The 19053-nt window shown below is 38.0% G+C and overlaps 3 protein-coding genes across 3 annotated transcripts; all 3 read right to left on the bottom strand.

Moving 5' to 3' along the window:
* Positions 1 to 2433: 2433 nt before the first annotated feature.
* Positions 2434 to 6569, bottom strand: LOC137708741 (uncharacterized). Its single transcript, XM_088689911.1, is given in 6 exon segments — positions 2434 to 2566; positions 2974 to 3114; positions 3242 to 4008; positions 4011 to 4348; positions 4351 to 6140; positions 6386 to 6569. Coding segments are annotated over 5 exon segments (2931 nt in total). The 5' UTR covers positions 6029 to 6140; positions 6386 to 6569; the 3' UTR covers positions 2434 to 2559.
* Positions 6570 to 7506: 937 nt separating this feature from the next.
* LOC137707954 (trifunctional UDP-glucose 4,6-dehydratase/UDP-4-keto-6-deoxy-D-glucose 3,5-epimerase/UDP-4-keto-L-rhamnose-reductase RHM1) lies at positions 7507 to 11287 on the bottom strand. The gene is made up of 3 exons (XM_068446905.2): positions 11016 to 11287; positions 8364 to 9955; positions 7507 to 8267 (listed from the first exon to the last, which is right to left on the bottom strand). The coding sequence occupies exons 2-3, from the start codon at positions 9936 to 9938 to the stop codon at positions 7803 to 7805; spliced, it is 2040 nt and encodes a 679-aa protein (XP_068303006.2). The 5' UTR covers positions 9939 to 9955; positions 11016 to 11287; the 3' UTR covers positions 7507 to 7802.
* Positions 11288 to 14338: 3051 nt separating this feature from the next.
* LOC148689452 (secreted RxLR effector protein 161-like) lies at positions 14339 to 14867 on the bottom strand. Its single transcript, XM_088688473.1, has 2 exons — positions 14738 to 14867; positions 14339 to 14544 (listed from the first exon to the last, which is right to left on the bottom strand). The coding sequence occupies exons 1-2, from the start codon at positions 14865 to 14867 to the stop codon at positions 14339 to 14341; spliced, it is 336 nt and encodes a 111-aa protein (XP_088544599.1).
* Positions 14868 to 19053: the final 4186 nt, after the last annotated feature.

Here is a 19053-nt window from a genome sequence, read left to right as displayed (position 1 = left end):
AATTAATTTTAATAGTGGATCCCTTATTCCACTAACATTTTAACCAATAAAATTTTTGTTTCAATATCTTTTTAATAATTACAATCATTTAAAACTCTATTTAAATAATAAAATAATATTTGACAATTCAAAGAAGTACAAAATTTGACATAAGGCTTCAGATTGTCATGTCACATCCCGGCCCGGGGCGGATCACTTCCCGGGCCCGCTCCACCACCGTAGCACGATATTTTCCGCTTTGGGCTTACCATTCCCTCACGGTTTTGTTTTTGGGAACTCACGAGCAACTTCCCAGTGGGTCACCCATCATGGAATTGCTCAAGCCCCCTTCTCGCTTAACATCGGAGTTCCTACGAAACCCGAAGCCAGTGAGCTCCCAAAAGGCCTCGTGCTAGGTAGGATGGGAATATACATATAAGGATCACTCCCCTGGGCGATGTGGGATGTCACAATCCACCCCCCTTAGGGGCCCGACGTCCTCGTCGGCACACATGCGGCCAGGGTTAGGCTCTGATACCAAATTGTCACATCCCGCCCCGGGATGGATCACTTCCCGGGCCCGCTCCACCACCGTAGCACGATATTGTCCGCTTTGGGCTTACCATTCCCTCACGGTTTTGTTTTTGGGAACTCACGAGCAACTTCCCAGTGGGTCACCCATCATGGAATTGCTCAAGCCCCCTTCTCGCTTAACTTCGGAGTTCCTACGGAACCCGAAGCCAGTGAGCTCCCAAAAGGCCTCGTGCTAGGTAGGATGAGAATATACATATAAGAATCACTCCCCTGGGCGATGTGGGATGTCACAGCCATATCAGCTTTCAATTGTAATTTGACTCTTATAATTTGACATTTCCTTTGGAGATAGTCTAAGAAGTAAAATGAGACGTGTGGAGAACACACTCCAATTAAAAAGGACCATTTTTTTTTTAATTTTAAAAATAATTTAATCTATGATTTAATCTAACACTGCACCAAACACTTTATTATTCTTATAGTACAGTGCAACAAACGCATCTTAAAACTTTATTTAGAAATAAACTTGAAATTTTGACAAAAGTAAAAAATTATAAAATTGACATGGACCAATTCCCTTATTTGGATTCATAAACATAGGCATTTAGAATTTCCGTGTGAAAAAAAAAAAATTGGAATTTGGAACATCCAATTCCCAAGGTTAAATTTCATATAAATAGGTGTCATTTTCAAATTTCTATAAATGAGAACTTAAAAATAACAAATTTAGAATTCAAATTCCATTGTTATTTTAAGTTAACTAAACAAAAAAAAATTCACAAATTCTAGATAATAAAATTTCATCATTTGAATTTTTATTATTTTAAAATTTCTTAGTAATCTTAAATTTTCTCATCCAAACAGAGTTTAAATGAATAAAAATAAAGAAAATAAAGATTATTGTTTTTATTTGAGCGAAGAAAGATTGGTGTTTTTATCTATACACTCAATAACCATAACCCACCACTTAATTGCACCTCTCTATTATTTTCGGCAAACCCAAACCAAATCTTAGGCAAAATTTTCCTTTGCGGTCGTCAACGATTATTATCTCCTTTCATTTTTTTTTCCTTCTCCTTCTCTTCTTCCCTCTTGTCATACCCTTAAGAAAAATAAGAACCACCATATTGTACTGTTGTTGAACATGACGCTCCCACTAAGTCCACTTTACACCGGCCTCTCTCTCTTTTCCGATTAATTGAATCCAAGATCGCATAGAGAAACAAAAAGAAAGAAAAAAAAAGCATCAAAAATCATCGGAGCTTTGATTTTTTTTGCCGGAAAAAAAAATGGAGAGCTACAATGATGAAAGCTGAAATGTTTTTACTCACTACCCTAAAGTGATGGTTATCCTCACCGCCTTATTCTTTACGGTTGAATGAGTTTGATTTAATCTATCCACTACATAAATCTCAAAACTTAAATAATCTAACAATAATTATGCTTACCACCACTTTAGAGTGGTCATGCACTCATGTGAAAGCCTCCCTTTCCTCTATTTTCCCCAATGCCAACCGAATATCCTAAAGTGAAGGACACATATGTGGAGCCTAAAATAATCTTAAAAATTCTAAAGGCAACACGTGAACTTTTATTTAAGAAATACAAGATTGCCCTTAATAAATGGGCTGGCTTTTCAGATGCTCCCACACACAACTCACATCCCTAAATGTCCCAGCAGCTGAATACGATTGCCCACGACTCACCTGCCCTTGGCAAGGAATTAAAGATAAGGATTAATTACCCAAATCCTATCTTTAATACATTCACATTTAAAGATTGACTTCAATCAAGTAAGCAATTCTAATTTAAATAAATTAGGGATAATTACACTATTATCTCAAGATATTATTTCTTATTTAATATCTTGAGAATATTTCTCCATAAACAACATGACCCCCCCCCCCCCCCCCAATCTCGTGGGCGCCTTTAATCAATGGTGTTTATTGTTTTGCAAGTGCATTTTTGTCAAGACTGAAGACGGTGGAAATTTGCATCGACATTTTACACCTTCGGAAAGGTCCAATTCACCATCGCATGTGACACTCACGACCTAATTAGATATAAAAATTTGACAAAATTAGGTCAATGTGCAACAATTAGTAAACTAAATGAGTCAAATTGCGACAATTCAAACACTAAGAACCAAAGTGAAACTTCATGTCAAATTACATGAACTAAAATCATAACTTGGCAAAGATAAAAAGTACTTCTGGACAATTTACTTGCAAATTCTAAAGCTTCATCGTTTTTTATTGCTACGATTTCGTCGAAAAGGTTTAAAAGCAAAAACAGAATCAGGTTGTAATCTATTAAAATACTTTGATCAAGTGCAACATTTGTGTGTATGCATATCATATTATCATATACTTGAGGAGGAGACAGATGAACTGTGAAGTAGGGGATTTAACATTGGATTTGCAATAATGTCATGTACAAATTGCTCAGTGGATCACAAACCTTTCTATTTTTAGCGTTTCCCTCGCTTTTCTCCGAGGATTAGGCCACAGAATGTTGCTATGAACAATAATAGGTATTTGAGAACCAGAGAGATCAACTAGGGAGTAGGAAGCCTCCCTCTCATCTAAACAGTCACAATATCTGAGATCAGGAGCATAATTCATTAATTCTGCAACAAGCAAGGGAAATATACTGTTACTAATTCATATACTTCAGACCAAAAACAAAGAGCAACTGAATTCTAATGTTTTAATGTAGAGTTGCATACTCAGAAAGTGCAGTGTCTCTTAAGATGGTTCGAGCAAGATCAACCGCTCCACTCTTTTTGTAGATGAGATGCAAATTATAAGCTGCTTCTCTTCGAAGGTCACAGTAACCCGGTTTTCGATTTTCAGCAGACTCTGGCTTTTCATGGGGAAGCTTTGGCATGGGGTAATCCTTCACTTGCATTGCAAGAACCTTGTCATAATGCCAAGCTGCCAGAGTCACAAGGCCGACCTGATGGTACGCCCTGGCTATGTTGTAAAAAGCCTCCTGGCTGAATTCACAAAGCTGCAAATTGTTGTGGAGGAATGCTAATCCTTGTGCAACACACTGGTGCCTATTCTGAAGTCTATGTCCGAGGGATAAGTTGATTAAGGCAGTACCGACACATAGATTAATCAGGGGATGCTCCGGCAATAATTTATAAGCTTCAAGGTATTCCCTCCCAGCATCTTGATGACGGCTTTTTTTAGTAAAATGATGCCCAGAAATGAGACTGGGAGGTGCACAGTCTCTGAGTTTGTCTCTCTTATTGCGTAGAAACTTGTAATGCCTTGCATACCAGTCATCTAATCTGGTAATTACCTTGTAATAGCAATTCCAGGCAGCATTGCTGTATGGATGCTGGTCCACAATGTATTTTACACAGTTAACTCCATGCTCAGGATCAGGAGTGTTGTATGCAATTTGACCTCCAAGAGACCGGAGTTCCTCTGCGACAGAAGACGTGTTGCGAGTCACTTTCAAAAAAAGATTTATTAAAAAAGATTTATTATCTCCAATGCTTCGCAATATCTTTGCAAGGAAGCCAATGACTTACACAAATCTATTACGAGGCCGTTATGCTCTTTGTCCTTGAGAAGATCTGGCAGGGGAGGTTCTTTATGTATTTCTTCCGGAGGATCATCATCTGAATCATCACTTTGCCAGTCAACTCCAGAAGCCATTGCCTCAGCTCTCTTATCTTCCTTTACTTTTGCCTTCTTCTGAAGCAACTTCTTCACTCTTGCAGCTTTCAGCAGATCTGAAGCAGGAGCTACAGGTCTAGATCTGCACAATAGGTTCTGTTTTTGGTGATCCTCCAGGACTTTGACTCTTTCTAACAGGACAGTTTTGTGAGCCTTCTTTTCACTTTCACCTTTTGCTGAAGTGATTCGATGCTCAGTGACTCATGTACGAGATGATAGATTGTATCTACAAATTCCTTGGCCATCCACTTAGCTCGGTAAATGTTGCAAAGCTTCAGTTTCACCTTTCCATTGCACCACCACGGTTCTGATTTATCTTTTTGGGGGTCCATATAACCTCGATTTTTCGGAGGAGATAGCAACAAAATGGCTTCATCTTCCCTGGCTTCTTCAACAAGAATAGAAGCCAATGTTAATCAGGCCTCAATATCATCTTCAAGTGTCTTCAAAGCTTTGTAGAAGCACAAAATCGCCTGTACTCTGTCATTCAAGGACAAATGACATTGAGCGATTTTCATAATTATAAAGCCGTTATTAAATTCAACATTTCCTTTCGACATCAAATAATACTTCAACGCAGAACTATGATGCCCAAGACTCATATATGACTTTGCAACTTTAGCAATCAAGTCAGCATTATCTACACTCTTCTCATCAAGAGCGCTAAAAATACTTTCTGCCTTCTCCATATTTCCGAGGTAAGCATGGCATATTCCTGCTTTAATTGTCATTGCCAGAGGCATCTCTTTCTCTGAACAGAATACCAGTTGTGCATGCTCAATATGCTGAAGGGCTTCCTTTTGTGAATTATTTTCCATAAGTATTGAAGCCAGCAGATTAATGACACTAAGATCAGCTTCAGTTGGATGATTTCTGAGATAGTCCTCCAGAATCTGTATAGAACGCTCTTGCTGACCACATCTTTCATACATCATTGCTCCCGTGTTGAGTGCTTCAACATTATCAGGAGAGGCCTGTACTATCTGTTCATACGACGCAGCAGCTTTCTGATAATCTCCAAGCTTAACATAAAGTGAAGCACGATCAAATTTCAGATTCATATTTTCAGGATCTGCCGATATTTCCCTTGAAAGGCAATAAATAGCATCATGACTGTTACCTCGTTTATTGAACCAGTCAAAAAGCAATTCCCAAAGAGCTGGATCTCTTGGTGCTAAAAATGCAGCAATTCTGTAGCAATTCAAGGCATCCAATTCATTACCAAGATTATCATGGATAATTCCAAGTGTATGATATGAGTCGGGCAAATCTGGTGCTTTCCTTACAACTTCAGACAAGATGGGTACAGCCTCTTCAAACCGGCCAAATGCATAGTGAAGATTAGCTTCACCAAGCATTCTATTAATCTCGGGTGTAAGTTTCTTCGTTGATCCTTTTCGTCTACCTCTTTTCTTACTCTTCCTTGATCGCCTTTGCATACCATAATTCATGGCTTCCATTATTTCCTCCATGCTTGCTCCAGTAAGATCCTCCTGCCTGGCCTTCTTAGCTGAACCTTGGGGCCGGCTATCCACAAGTGCTTTTCTCTTTCTCTCAGCTAATGCCTCGTAATCTGTCCCCAGAAGTCGCTGATAAAGTTGGTCACCATCATCTTCCACAAAATCCAAAGGATTAATCCCATCTATAAAACTCAAAACATTCTCTTCCTCATCCCCAATGTCTTCCTCCACCTCCTCATCTTCCTCATCCTCTTCGTCATCCTCGACATCTTCTTCCATGTCTTCTTCGGGACCCACAGCACGTGCATACCTTGAAGCCTCCTCATGATCACCATCACCAGCAGCATTCTCCTCCTTATCCATCAAAATGTACAGCCAAATGAACCCTCTCGGATACCCAAACGAAGAATATCATACTAACAACCAGCGATAACCGGAACCTGTTTTCCCAATTATTTCCAGCAACATCAAAACCCTCATATTTAAAACTCCCAAATTAGGACAAATCAAATTCATAACACAAAGAAATGCACAATTCAAAACGAAAAATGGATCACTCTGATTGATCCAAAACCCTAAAAACATTGCGGCAATTCACAAGAATCATACTTTAGCATTAATTAGATAAATGAAAGAATATTAGACTAATTCAAGTGCAGGAGCAGCTGAGAAACTCAAATTTGGGGGAGAAAATTAGGGTTTTGGGGATTGGAGAGTTACCTTGAGCTGGGACAGGAGATTGCAACAGGTATCAAAATCGTTCTGTAGAAATGTAGCTCGGAATCGCTAGAAATCTTTCTGATTTGGGTTCAAAGCACCTTTGAAGTGCGCGCAAGCCGGTGGCAAATATGAAATATCAAACAAATTATTTAAAAAACCGACAAAAAGGAAAATTATCCATATTAACGAGGTCAATGTTTACGAAAATTTTATGGTGCTTTAAAATATTTTATATTTTAGAATTTTTATTCGTTTATATATTTGCTATAGGGATTGATTGACTAAATTTTAATTTTAATTAATCTTTGTAGAAACAATTAAATTAATTTTTTGTTCGTAAGCATAAAATTCTGCAATCAGCCATCAAATAAAACTAAGAAGACATTCTACTCAATACTGAGGAATCAAGCCTTTGTTTTCGGTGTGTGTTAGCACTTAGCACATGTTATGAAAGTCATAAATCACAATATTTTTTCCAATGTCAAATATACTTGTGTGATCGAGCATTTTGAGTTTGATTCATATAACACATATGTTAAAGAATTAGAATTGCTCTTATAGAATTCAAGTTTCGGCTCATTATAGGAATTTGATTCTTACAACATATCGAAACTCAATTTTCCGACCCACTATGAAAGGCATAAGTAAAGAGATCGCTCTATCCTTAAGAACAATGTATATACCCAATGGATGAGAATGTATAGGTTAGAGACATACATGCTTGTATAAAATGCTTTTTAGCTAAAATAGTCATGGAGATTGGTATAATTCTTCACTTTGGTTTCTAAGATTTCAAATGGATAGAAGTGGTCATTGAGTTTGTTCACTATCAATCATTTTAGTCATTCTATGAAAAATTAAATAAGAATAAAATGACAAAAATACTCTCAATTTTTGTCAAATCATTTTGCCTTATTGCTTATTAAATTGAGAATATCTTTATCAATTTGACCCTTATTTAATAAAAAATTTCACGGAATGATCAAAATGATTGACGGTGGATAAACCTAGGCACTACTTCTATTAATTTTAAATCTCAGAAGTCAAGGTAAGAAGTTATGCTAATCTCACATACTGTTTTTGGCTAAAAAGTTGGAAAAATCACACAAAATGTTAACCAATAGACTAAAAAGAACTTGTATAAATAAAAATAATGAATTTATTACATATCTGAAAATTACGATGCCCCAACCGAGAGTAGATCCTTCAAATATTTCTGAAGCAATTCCAAAGCTTCTTATATCACAATAGCCAAGCCAGAACCAATAGCACCAACTTATGAAATTAACCTAAGCTATCACAGACACTGATGGAATCACAACATGAGAATAACTAAACCCCTGGCGATTTCCCTCAAGAAAAAAATAAAAATAAATAAATGTATAGGATCGGTATCGAGGTCTTCTTCATGAGACACTTAAATTGCTGCTCCACCTGCAAATGTTTTCTTGTTGGGTTCAAACACGTATTTAATCAGCGATTCCTTAATCGGAAGCAGTTCAGGGAACTCTTTCTTCAGCTTTGATGCATCCATCTCATTGTTACTCCTTGCTGCAACAATAACCTTGGCTTGTTCTTCCACTGTAAAATTGGTCCACTTGAAACTGGGGTCAATGTAGTTCTTGTACATCTCCAGGATTTCATTGTGACTTACCACGCCCGGGTTTGTGAAGTTCCAGATGCCCCTCAAGTTCCTCTTGGCCATCTCAATTGAAATGGGTAGAAGCTCGTCCAAGATGGTCATGCTGTTTGGAATGTCGACCACTTTATTGTAGCGCGAGATCTTTGTGATGAAGTTGCGTGGATTGCTGAGATCAGATGATATTGGCATCCGAACTCTAAGAGTGCAAACATTGTCATACTCCTTCAGAAGCTCTTCAACCTGTTACACAAAAATGGGAAATAGAGGTATCAGTTGGGAGCTTGGGAGCTATTCTAATATTATCACAGTATTAGATATGATAGATGGATAAAATACCATGGCTTTGGTTTTGGAATAAAATGAGCCTGCGAAATTGGGTGTTTCTTCCTCCTTGAACCCAATTCCTGATCTTGGCGGATGGGCATCATCATACTCGAAAATGCAACCAGTGGCATAATTCACCACTAGGAGGCCGTGATCTCTGCAGACATCAGCCAAGGTTAATGTACCAACAACATTGGTGCGAATTGTTTCTGGTTTATGAGATTCACACCAATCCACATTGGGTCTGCCAGTCACTCCAGCAGCATTGAAAACATGGGTTGGTTTGACACGCAGAATATCAGCCATGAGCTGTGACCGTTCCTGAAGACACCCTCGTCCATACTCATACGATATCCCTTGCTTCTCACAAATCTTCCCAAGAAGGCCTCCGATCCACCCTGTTTTACCATAAATCAAAAACTTTAGAGATGGCTTCTCAGTAGATGGGATGTTCCTTGGAGCTGGAACGACCAGTTTGCTGTGACTAGAATCACTTGCTGACAAAGGGTAAGCAGAATCACCAGTATCGGAACCATCAAATTGTCTTTCAATTCCAGGAACCATGAGCATTCTTGGATGCGGGAGCAGTGCCCCAGAAACATCCCCCCACCACTGGGGATTCTTGACATACCATTCCATGGTCTTCCTCAAGCCCTCCTCCCACAAAGTCCTTTCCGACCATCCCAAGCTTTTCAGCTTCGAGTCATCCAAGAAATATCTCTGATCATTGAAAGGCCTGTTCTCTACAAACTTTACATGAGTGTCTGGGTTCAGAGAAAATAGTTGGCAAATTTCATTGGCCACATCAACCACCCTCCTCTCTTTCTTCGTCCCAATGTTGTACACATGGCCTACCTCACCCCTATGAAGAATGACTTCAAATGCCTCTGCCACATCCTCACAATAGAGATAACTTCTGACATTGGATCCATCACCATGAATCGGGAGAGGCTTCCCTTGCATAGCCAAGAGAATGAATTTTGGAATCATCTTTTCAGGGAACTGGTTGGGGCCATAAACATTGTTTCCTCTGGTCGTTATCACAGGCAATCCATATGAACGCCCATATGCCATAACAAGCATCTCCGCTCCAGCTTTAGTTGCAGAGTAGGGGTTTGTCGGAAGAAGCTGAGAAGCCTCATGATTTCCCACCACAGCATCCTCATCTGTCTCCCCATAGACTTCGTCTGTGCTTACATGAATAAATCTTTTGATCTGACCGGTGACTTTGCATGCTTCTAGAAGAACATGTGTACCGTAGATGTTGTTTTGGGTGAACTCAAAGCTGTTACCAAAAGAGTTGTCGACATGGGTCTGGGCTGCAAAGTGCATTATTGTATCAATGTTCTCAGTCAAAAGGATGAAGTTGACAAGATCGGCACTGCCTATGTCTCCCTTGATAAACTTAAAGTTGGGGGATGACTTTGAAGGATTAAGGTTCTTCAAATTTGAACAGTAATCAAGCTTGTCAAGGACTACAATCTTGTAGCCAGGGTAGTTCTGGATAAGCCGGTTGCAAACATGGGAAGCAATGAAGCCAGCAGCTCCAGTAAGGAGGATGTTCTTCGGTTTATACGCAGTATCCATGTCGATCCAAAAGAGTTCTGCATAATCCAGCATTGAAAGTTTGACTCAGACTCCCAAAACTTGAACTACAAGAAAGCATGCTAACGAATGCAGGAGAAACAGGGGATATATTGCCACTAACACGGAAACAAAAAGTGGAAATTCACGGACAAAACCAACTTCCAACTGAGGTTTCATGGGTTTATAACTTAATAAATTACAAATTTAATAGACCTTCATCATTCTTAGACTGCATTTCAAGGGAGATAACAACGAAAAGAAAATAAATTTTAGGTGCAAAGGCATCCATTCTCTAATCAAAACTAAAAAGGCAGATTCCACCAAATATATACAGGTAAATTTGCTGCATTATTATTTCCAGGAAAACCAAAAATACTACAAGGGTAAACTTATGTTGCTTGTAAGAGCGTCGATTCAAAACCTTGATCCGAAAAGGACTAGCAGAAATTTAGCATCCCCCTCCGCTGAGCACTTAAAAAATACAGAAGGAAGACAACTCTTACATCTGATCAGATATTTAATATCTATCAAACGAACTAAAACCGCCTAATTAAGATAATGGCAGAGTTACTGTCAAAGAAAAAAAAACCGCAGTGATTAAGAAGGCAACAAGAAACTCTCATGAATAATTAAATCGGCCATACAAATAGCTTCTTTTAACGGATTCCTGTCTTGATTTTCAAAGAGAAACAATCATTTCGTTTTTCGAAATCAATTTTCCAACGAAGCAACCAGACACCCCCCCCCCTCCCCCCAACAACCAACAATGCGAAGTGCAATCAACTCGGATCATGAAAAAAGTAGCACAAAACCGACCCAGATCGTACCCAACTAAAAAATCAGAATCTGCCAAAAACCCAACATTTGTAAAGCAAACAAATAACAACCCACATTGAATTTACTACCGTTAACCCAATAAAACACGCTTAAATTCGAATTACTTTATGCATAAAATAGGAGATCTGGGTCTACATTGAGGGAGTTTTTCCTTGATTAACAGCTATCGACCCGTGATTAAGTAAATTAAACTAGTTTAATTACAGAAAAAATGGAAAGATTGAAGCTTTATTGACTTACAATTCTGGGTTGGACTGGATCTTGAGTTTAATTCGCAGCCTTTTGTCTGTGTGCTGGATTTAAGACAGACTGAAGAAGAAAGAAGAGAAAAGACTAGAAAAAAAGTGAGAAGGAGATGAGAGTGCGTGTGAGGAGGGAAGGTAAAGCATGGGGTATTTATAAATACGCATCATAATAAGTGATACTAGTATTTGTTTACACATTTTGTTTGTATGAACATATTTTTTTAGAAAATGAAAAGAGAGAGGTAGAAGGAGATGAGAGTACGTGTGAGCAGGGAAGGTAAAGCATGGGGTATTTATAAATACACATCACAATAATTGATACTAGTATTTGCCTACACACTTTGTTTATATGAACACATTTTTTTTAGAAAATGAGAAGGACAGAGGCGGAGAGAGAGAATGTGGGGCGAGGTGGGAGGTTTTTGTTTTTGGTTTTTTTTTTTTTTTTAATATTAAAGGTATTTTAACATCACCTGTAGGTGAGATTTCAATAAAAACAATAAAATTTGGACCTGTAAAATTACATTATTACTCATCATTTTTTTGTGTAATAGAAGACTAATTTGTCTTTTCATCTTCTTTTGGTTGACAAAGAGAATTTTATTAATTAAAAGAGATTTTGCATTTACAACAATCTTTGTTCTTTTTTCTTTGGTTAATTATTTTTCAGGCCCTTTTTAAAAGGGATTTTAAAATGATCCACGAAGTTTTAATTATTTTATATTGCATAAGGTTTTTTTAACATCATACAAATTTATGCAATTAGGTCATTTTGATCGTCTCATCTTTTTATTTTCATTAAATTGACGTTAAGTGTGGAATTCTTAATGGACTAACTTGTAAGTCACATTTTATTACATGGGCAAAAGATTAAAAAAAATAAAAAATAAAAAAAACCCCTCCATATCGAGCTTTAGAATATCTTGAATTGATGCTTTGTCTTCCAGACTGATAACTAACCGCACATTTTGGTACATAATGTGTAAGTGTGTCTTGTATGTCAATCCATATGTGTCATATTATTAATTAAAAATGAAAGATTAAACGTTTAAAAAAAACCGTAAATATAAATTGATACAATTTAAAAATTTTAAGGTACGATGTGATAAAACTAAAACTTGAAACACGTTCTAAAAAAAATTTATTTTTATTTTTTGTTTATGGGAATGTTTGTTGGGTTTTGTGGAAGGAGGCAGGTAGGATTTGGAATTTTGTACGGTTGAGCAGTGGTAATTATGTATTAATAAACTTACTAATCATGTTAATCAACTATGGTCAAATGAAGGGGGACCACTGAATTTGATGAGATTTGACATCTCTGTGTAAACCCGACAGCAAGGGGAGTTGTCGTGATCGACGGTGTAGATCTATGTGAAATCTTCCTATGGTGGACAGGCACGCCATCAGAAAAGTTAACTCCTACCATCAACAAATTAGGCTCATTGTTGTCATTTAGTATCACGGTCTAATGATATTTCTGTTTACTTGTTAGTGTGAGGTTTTATATTTGATTATTCCTAATCTATTATGGGGTAAGCCTATACTTCTTAATTTAATATAAATAATATCGTTTGTTTTTAAAAAAAAAAAAATTTAAACTCATCATTTAATAGTTGTAGTCTTCGCCAATAAATTTTGAGATATGCGTCTCATACTTTTTTATATAATGATGTATAGTGTTGACGTGAGAAAGAATTCTATTTAAAAAAAAAAAAAAAATTCCTCTGAAACATTTCTAATCAAATTTACGAGCAATCAATTACGAGGCGATTGTTCCTACGGCTGCATCATAAAGTACAAAATTATATATATATATTATATCATTACTTTGAGGAAGTGTGAAAATCTGGAGGTGGATGTTTCTGCCACGTCGTATGGTGTTGAGTGGTGGAAGTCATCATCCAATTATTGGCACATGATAAAAAGAAGAAAAACTTAGCTACAACAAAAATTCTTTCTTAACAACGGGAGTTATGAATCCGAAACAGGTAAGTTTTTCTATGATATGAAGGGACTAACCAAAGATTTTTTTTCTAGTATGAATTGGTTCGAATCGCAATACTAAGATTTTTAGTTGTTGAATTCTTAACTATTAAGTTCCTTGTTTCATATTTGATCATTATTTACATGATTCATGTTATAGGACGGTGAATCATATAATTTTTTCCAAAACAAGGGACAACTTTGGTAAAAACTCGAAAACTTAGATCTCAAACCAAAACTGGATTATCCCATCGAATAAATGCGCTCACATTTTTTTCCTTTTTTATTTTATTTTATTTTTTCCGACAATGAATTGTGAAAAAAAAATTTAAGTTAAAGTTTGAGATCGCTAGAGATGCTCTTACCGTTCTCCCCTTAATAAATTGCAACATATGTCTCAATTATAAAACATCAAACAATAGAACACACCTAATAAACATCCATATATGTCATATTGTTGTGAATGCTAACATAAATCAATCACATCGGCAAAGGTTTGCATTTTTCTTGTGTGCCTTATATTAATTTTTACATGACAATGTTTCGGAGGATCACATGCTGCATTACATGCAGAAATGTCAAGTTTGTGCTCTCATGAATGTCTTTTTCCTTTTTGAATTCAGAAAGCAAAGCTCTGCCCATCCAAGTACGTTGTTTTAATGCTTTGTACATAATTTAAGGGGTAAAATCTTCAAGTTCGTGGTTTTTAACATTTAGAGATAGAATTCTATGTTTTTGGTTAATAATGTTCTAATTTTATTCTTTTCATAAAGAGGAATATATATACTTATACAATCTCCAACAAATCAGGAAATAAGTATCCCAAATCTACAGGAATACCAAGTACATAATTTCATACCCAAAATAACTCTACATTCCTTAATCCCCAAGGTTAACTCACGCAACACTTCCCCTCAAGTTGGTGTGTAGATATCACCTAGGCCCAACTTGTCAAGTGAGTCCTGAAACACTCTAATCGTCATTGCATGAGTTAACACGTCTGTTAACTGGTCTTGAGATCTTACGTAGGGAATATCAATTAACTTAACATCCAACTTCTCTTTGATAAAATGTCTATCCACCTTTACATGCTTCATATGATCATGCTGAATTAGATTATTAGCTCTCTCTCTCTCTCGCAGCCTGATTATCACAATATAATAGCATAGCCCCACGAGGTTTGAACCCAATTTCTGTAAGAAGAATTCTCAGCCATAATAACTTGCAAATCCCATGTGCCATACCACGGTATTCAACCTCTGTTGTGGACCTCACAACCACATTTTGTTTCTTGCTCCTCCAAGTCACAAGATTTCTTTCAACAAATGTAAAGTATCATGATGCAGGGCGCCTATCAGTGATTTTCCCAGCCCAATCAGCATCAGTGTATCCTTTTACCTCCATATGTCCATGTTTCCTGAAAATCAATCCTTTACCAGGTGCACCTTTCAAATAACTTAATATTCTCATCATCGCAGCCATGTGATCCTCACTAGGAGAGTGCATAAACTGACTTACTACACTAACAGCATATGCAATATCTGGTCTTGTGAGAGACAAGTAAATCAACCTTCATACTAACCTCTAGTATCTTTCCCTGTTCACTGGAACTTGGTCCGAGTAGATCGCCAAAATGATGATTTTGAACTATAGGTGTTTCTGCTGGTTTACATGCCAACATCCTTGTCTCAGACAACAAATCTATAACATACTTCCATTAAGATAAGTAAATACCATCACGGGAACGAGTAACTTCAATTCCCAAGAAGTACTTCAAACCTCCTAGATCTTTCATCTCAAACTCTAAAGAGAGATACACATGTAGTTTCTCTATCTCTTCTGTATCATCACCTGTAACCACCATATCATCCACATATATTATCAACAAGGTGACCTTACCTCCCCTACGTTTGATAAACAAAGTGTGATCCGCATTTCCTTGTCGGTAACCATATCTCTTCATTGCATCAGTGAATCTTCCAAACCAAGCCCTCGACGATTGTTTGAGTCCATAAAAAGCCTTTCGCAGTCTACATACTTTGCCTGCTTCATTCTACACTTCATACCCAGGTGGGAGCTCCATGTACACTTCTTCCTCCAAGTCTTCATGTAGAAATGCATTTTTTACATCAAATTGTTTCAATGGCCAATTAAAGTTAACAGCTAAAGACAAAAGAACTCTTATGGTGTTCATCTTTGCAATATGAGCAAATGTCTCCTGATAATCTACTCTGAAAGTCTGTGTGTACCCCTTAGCAACCAACCTTGCCTTGTATCTATCAATTGTTCTATCCGCTTTGTGTTTGATGGTGAATACCCATTTGCATCCCACTAGTCTCTTTCCTTGTGATAGTGACTCCACGCTCTAAGTTCTATTTTTCTGTAAGGCCTTCATTTCAACCTCAATTGCTTCTGTCCATCTAGGATCCTGCAGAGCTTCTTCCACTTTTGTTTGAATTTTAATTCCTTCCATTGTATTCACCAAGGCTTGGTACTTGGAAAACAGTCGATGCGTAGAGACATACTTTGCAATTGCATATCTAACCTTTTCATTCGGAGAATACCTGTCAAGAGGTTTTCCACGATTTTGTCTAGGGGGCAGTATGTAAGTACTTTCAATATTAGTCAAATTATTAGCTCCATTGGATTGAGATGAACTTACCTCGTGGATATCCTTGGGCACAAGGACAGGTACCACCAAAGAAGGGTTATTTCTTGAAATGCTTGGGTTCTCAGAACTTTGGGTTGAAGGACATAACTCGCTGCTGCACTGCTCTTTGGGCTGTGACGGTATATTTTGGTTGCTGGGCTGAGAAATGCCCACATGCCCATCTTTTGGTCCTCCCATTTCCCGATTCAGCTAGCCCAAATGGGGCTCAATTGTGCTACTGGACTCATGATCACTTAAACCCAGATTGGGCTCAACTGTGCCTCTGGGCTTATGACCACTCAAATCCGGACTAGGCTCAACTATTCTGCTAGGCTCACTATCACGCAAACCCACTGCTCCTGGACACACGGGTTGCTTAATTGGAAGATCAATCCAACTATAATCTTCATGTGTCATCTGCCCTAAAGATTATAGGAGGGTTGTTCAATGAGGAAAAACATCTCGTGCTCGGAAAAAGTAACATCCATGGTGACATACATATGCTTGGTTTGAGGGTGATAGCACCGGTACCCTTTTTGCTGGCCATTAAATCCCAGAAAAATACATCGAATTGCACAAGGATCCAACTTACTGTGCTGATTTTTGTGAAGGTGCACATAGGCCACACAACCAAAAATACGTGGGGATAAATAAAGGGAAGATGGTAACGTCACATGATCAGCAAAAACTTCTATAGGAGTGCGAAAATGATGCACCCGAGAGGGCATTCAGTTCATTAGATAAACAAAGTATTTTACGGCATCCGCCCACTAGAAGTGAGGTGCGTGTGCACCAATGAGTAGTGCTCGAGTGGTTTCCAAAATATGTCTATTTTTTCGTTCTGCGACACCATTTTGTTATGGGGTTTGTGAGCAAGTAGTTTCATGAAGAATGCCATGCTCCTGGAAAAAATGAGAAAGTTCGGCATTAAGATATTCCTCTCCATTATCTGACCTGAGAACTTTGAGAGGAAGAGAGTATTGATTTTTAACCATGCGGAAAAACTGTTGAAAAATTTGTCCCACATCACTTTTATGTTTCATAGTATAAAGCCATGTCATTCTGGTGCAATCATCCACAAAGATAACTAACCAACGAATCCCGTGATTAGTAGCTACCGGAGAAGGACCTCACACATCAGAGTGGACTAACTCAAAAGGAATTGTTCTTTTATTGAAACTTACATGATAAGAAGTACGATGACTTTTTGCAAGAACGCAATCATTACACTGAAAATCAGAGTCTGAAATGCCATAAAATAAAGACGGAAGCAATTTTTTCAAATAACCAAAAGACACATGCCCTAATCGACGATGCTATAACCAGATTGCCTTATTCTTGTTCGGGTGACTACTGCACACTTGATTTACTTTGCTTGCCGACACACCATCCGCATAATATAACCCTCTCCTCTCAGTACCACGCCCAATTATCACCCGAGTCTGGATATCCTGAAGTAGGCAAAAAGTGGGAACATTAACACAACACAATCTAATTGCTCAGTAACTTGACCAACATAAAGTAGATGATTGGACAATGATGAAACAAGTAGTGTGTTGTGAATAGACAAAGATAGAGTAAGGAAATAAAGCCTGCTCCCGTTACAGGAGCAACATCACCGTTGGCGATAATGACATCCTCTTTAGATGGCGAAGTCATGTGATAAAATAATGATGCATCGTAAGTTATATGGTCTGTAGCTTCAGAGTTAATTATCCAACCAGTGTCTCTTTTGGTGGATGTAATTAAAACAGTACCGATTTTACCTGATTCGCCCGAGATATCATCCATCGAAATTTGATTGATTAAGGATAAAAGTGGACTGGTCCCGTCATTTGTGGATACTGCCTCTGGAGCCTGGTTTGGAAATTGGGCAGTTGGTGTTTGGTTGTACAGATCGGGCCCAGGCTGACTTGTTGCGACAGCCGCAACCCCCCTGCCCTAATCAACTTTCTCGCGTTGGGCTTTTGGCCCATTTTGACCTTCTGCTGCATTAGGCGCTGTCCCTAGTCCAGTAGCTACCATTCAGACTTGGCCTATCTTTTTGTTTTCGCGGGCCTTTAGCTCATTCTTCCTCTCCCAGTACCATTCTGGGTAGCCATGAATTTCAAAACAGGTATCCTCGGTGTGTCTTATTCCATTACAATGATTGCAATGGAGTTGTCTTTATCAATATCTTCCTACGTGCGGAATAACCGAGAGTTTTTATTTGACGGTGGATGAGAATTAGGTGCCTTGGTGACCATAGCCATTGAGGGCCCTGCCATTGTAGTCTTTGTTCCCATCATAATGGCTTGCCTCTGAGATTCATGTCGTACCAAATTGAAACATTCTTCTAGTCTAGGAACATACTTCATCCTTAGAATTTCACTCCGAACTTGGTCGAAACCGATATCCAACCCAGCAAGAAAATCATACACCCTATCCTTTGCAAGTTCTTCTTTACGAGTTTTCAAGTGTGCTCCACACACCATGTGAATGAGACATCTCTTGTCAAGGTCCTGCCATACACCCTTTAGTTCGGTAAAATACAGATTAATTGGATGGCCGTCTTGTCTTGTCCGTGTAGCTTTGCACCGGAGTTCATAGTACTATGACTCGTCAGAACCATCATAAAACATCTGGGTGACACTTTCCCAGATATATTTGGCCGTGGGCAAGTCTATAAAGAGACCATGTAAGTATGGTTCCATGGTTTTTAGCAACAACCATCTCATAATGGCATCTTCAGTAGACCACTTTGCATATCTTGGATCATCTTCATCAACCGCTGAGATTTTTCCCGTTAGATAACCTTGCTTGGCGAGACCTGAAGCATGAACCTCCATCATCTTCGATCAAACCTTGAAGTTTAAGTCGCTCAACCGAAACCCGAATAGAATGGCGTTGACGTTGGATGACTCACCTTGGACAGACACGGTTTGCATGGGGATTATATCGCCAGGTTTTAGTTTTGCCATTGCACGGACAGGTTCTGTAGGTTGTTCTGATGTTTATCGTAGCTTTGTTGATTCCAAAGGCTACAGATTTAGGTTTCTGGGTTCAAGGTTTGATGAACACCAGAGTTTGATAGCTAGGGTTTTTTTATTGAGATGTGACAGGTCGAAACATGTTTTGGTACCAAGATAGAATTCTATGTTTTTGGTTAATAATGTTCTAATTTTATTCTTCTTATAAAGAGGAATATATATACTTATAAAATCTCCAACAAATCAGGAAATAAGTATCCCAAATCTACAGGAATACCAATTACATAATTTCATACCTAAAATAACTCTACATTACTTAATCCCCTAGGTTGACTCACGCAACATTTGGTACATAAAGTTTTTTTCGTCCCAAAGTCATACCTAAAGTGTTAATTTTTGGACAGTCTCATACATCTGTTAGTATGACTGTT

This window comes from Pyrus communis, chromosome 17, assembly GCF_041283825.1.
Source record: "Pyrus communis isolate YQ-2024b chromosome 17, ASM4128382v1, whole genome shotgun sequence".
NCBI classification, from domain to species: Eukaryota; Viridiplantae; Streptophyta; class Magnoliopsida; order Rosales; family Rosaceae; genus Pyrus; species Pyrus communis.
The sequence above is the reverse complement of the archived record's forward strand: the minus strand, read 5'-3'. Positions and strand labels throughout refer to the sequence as shown.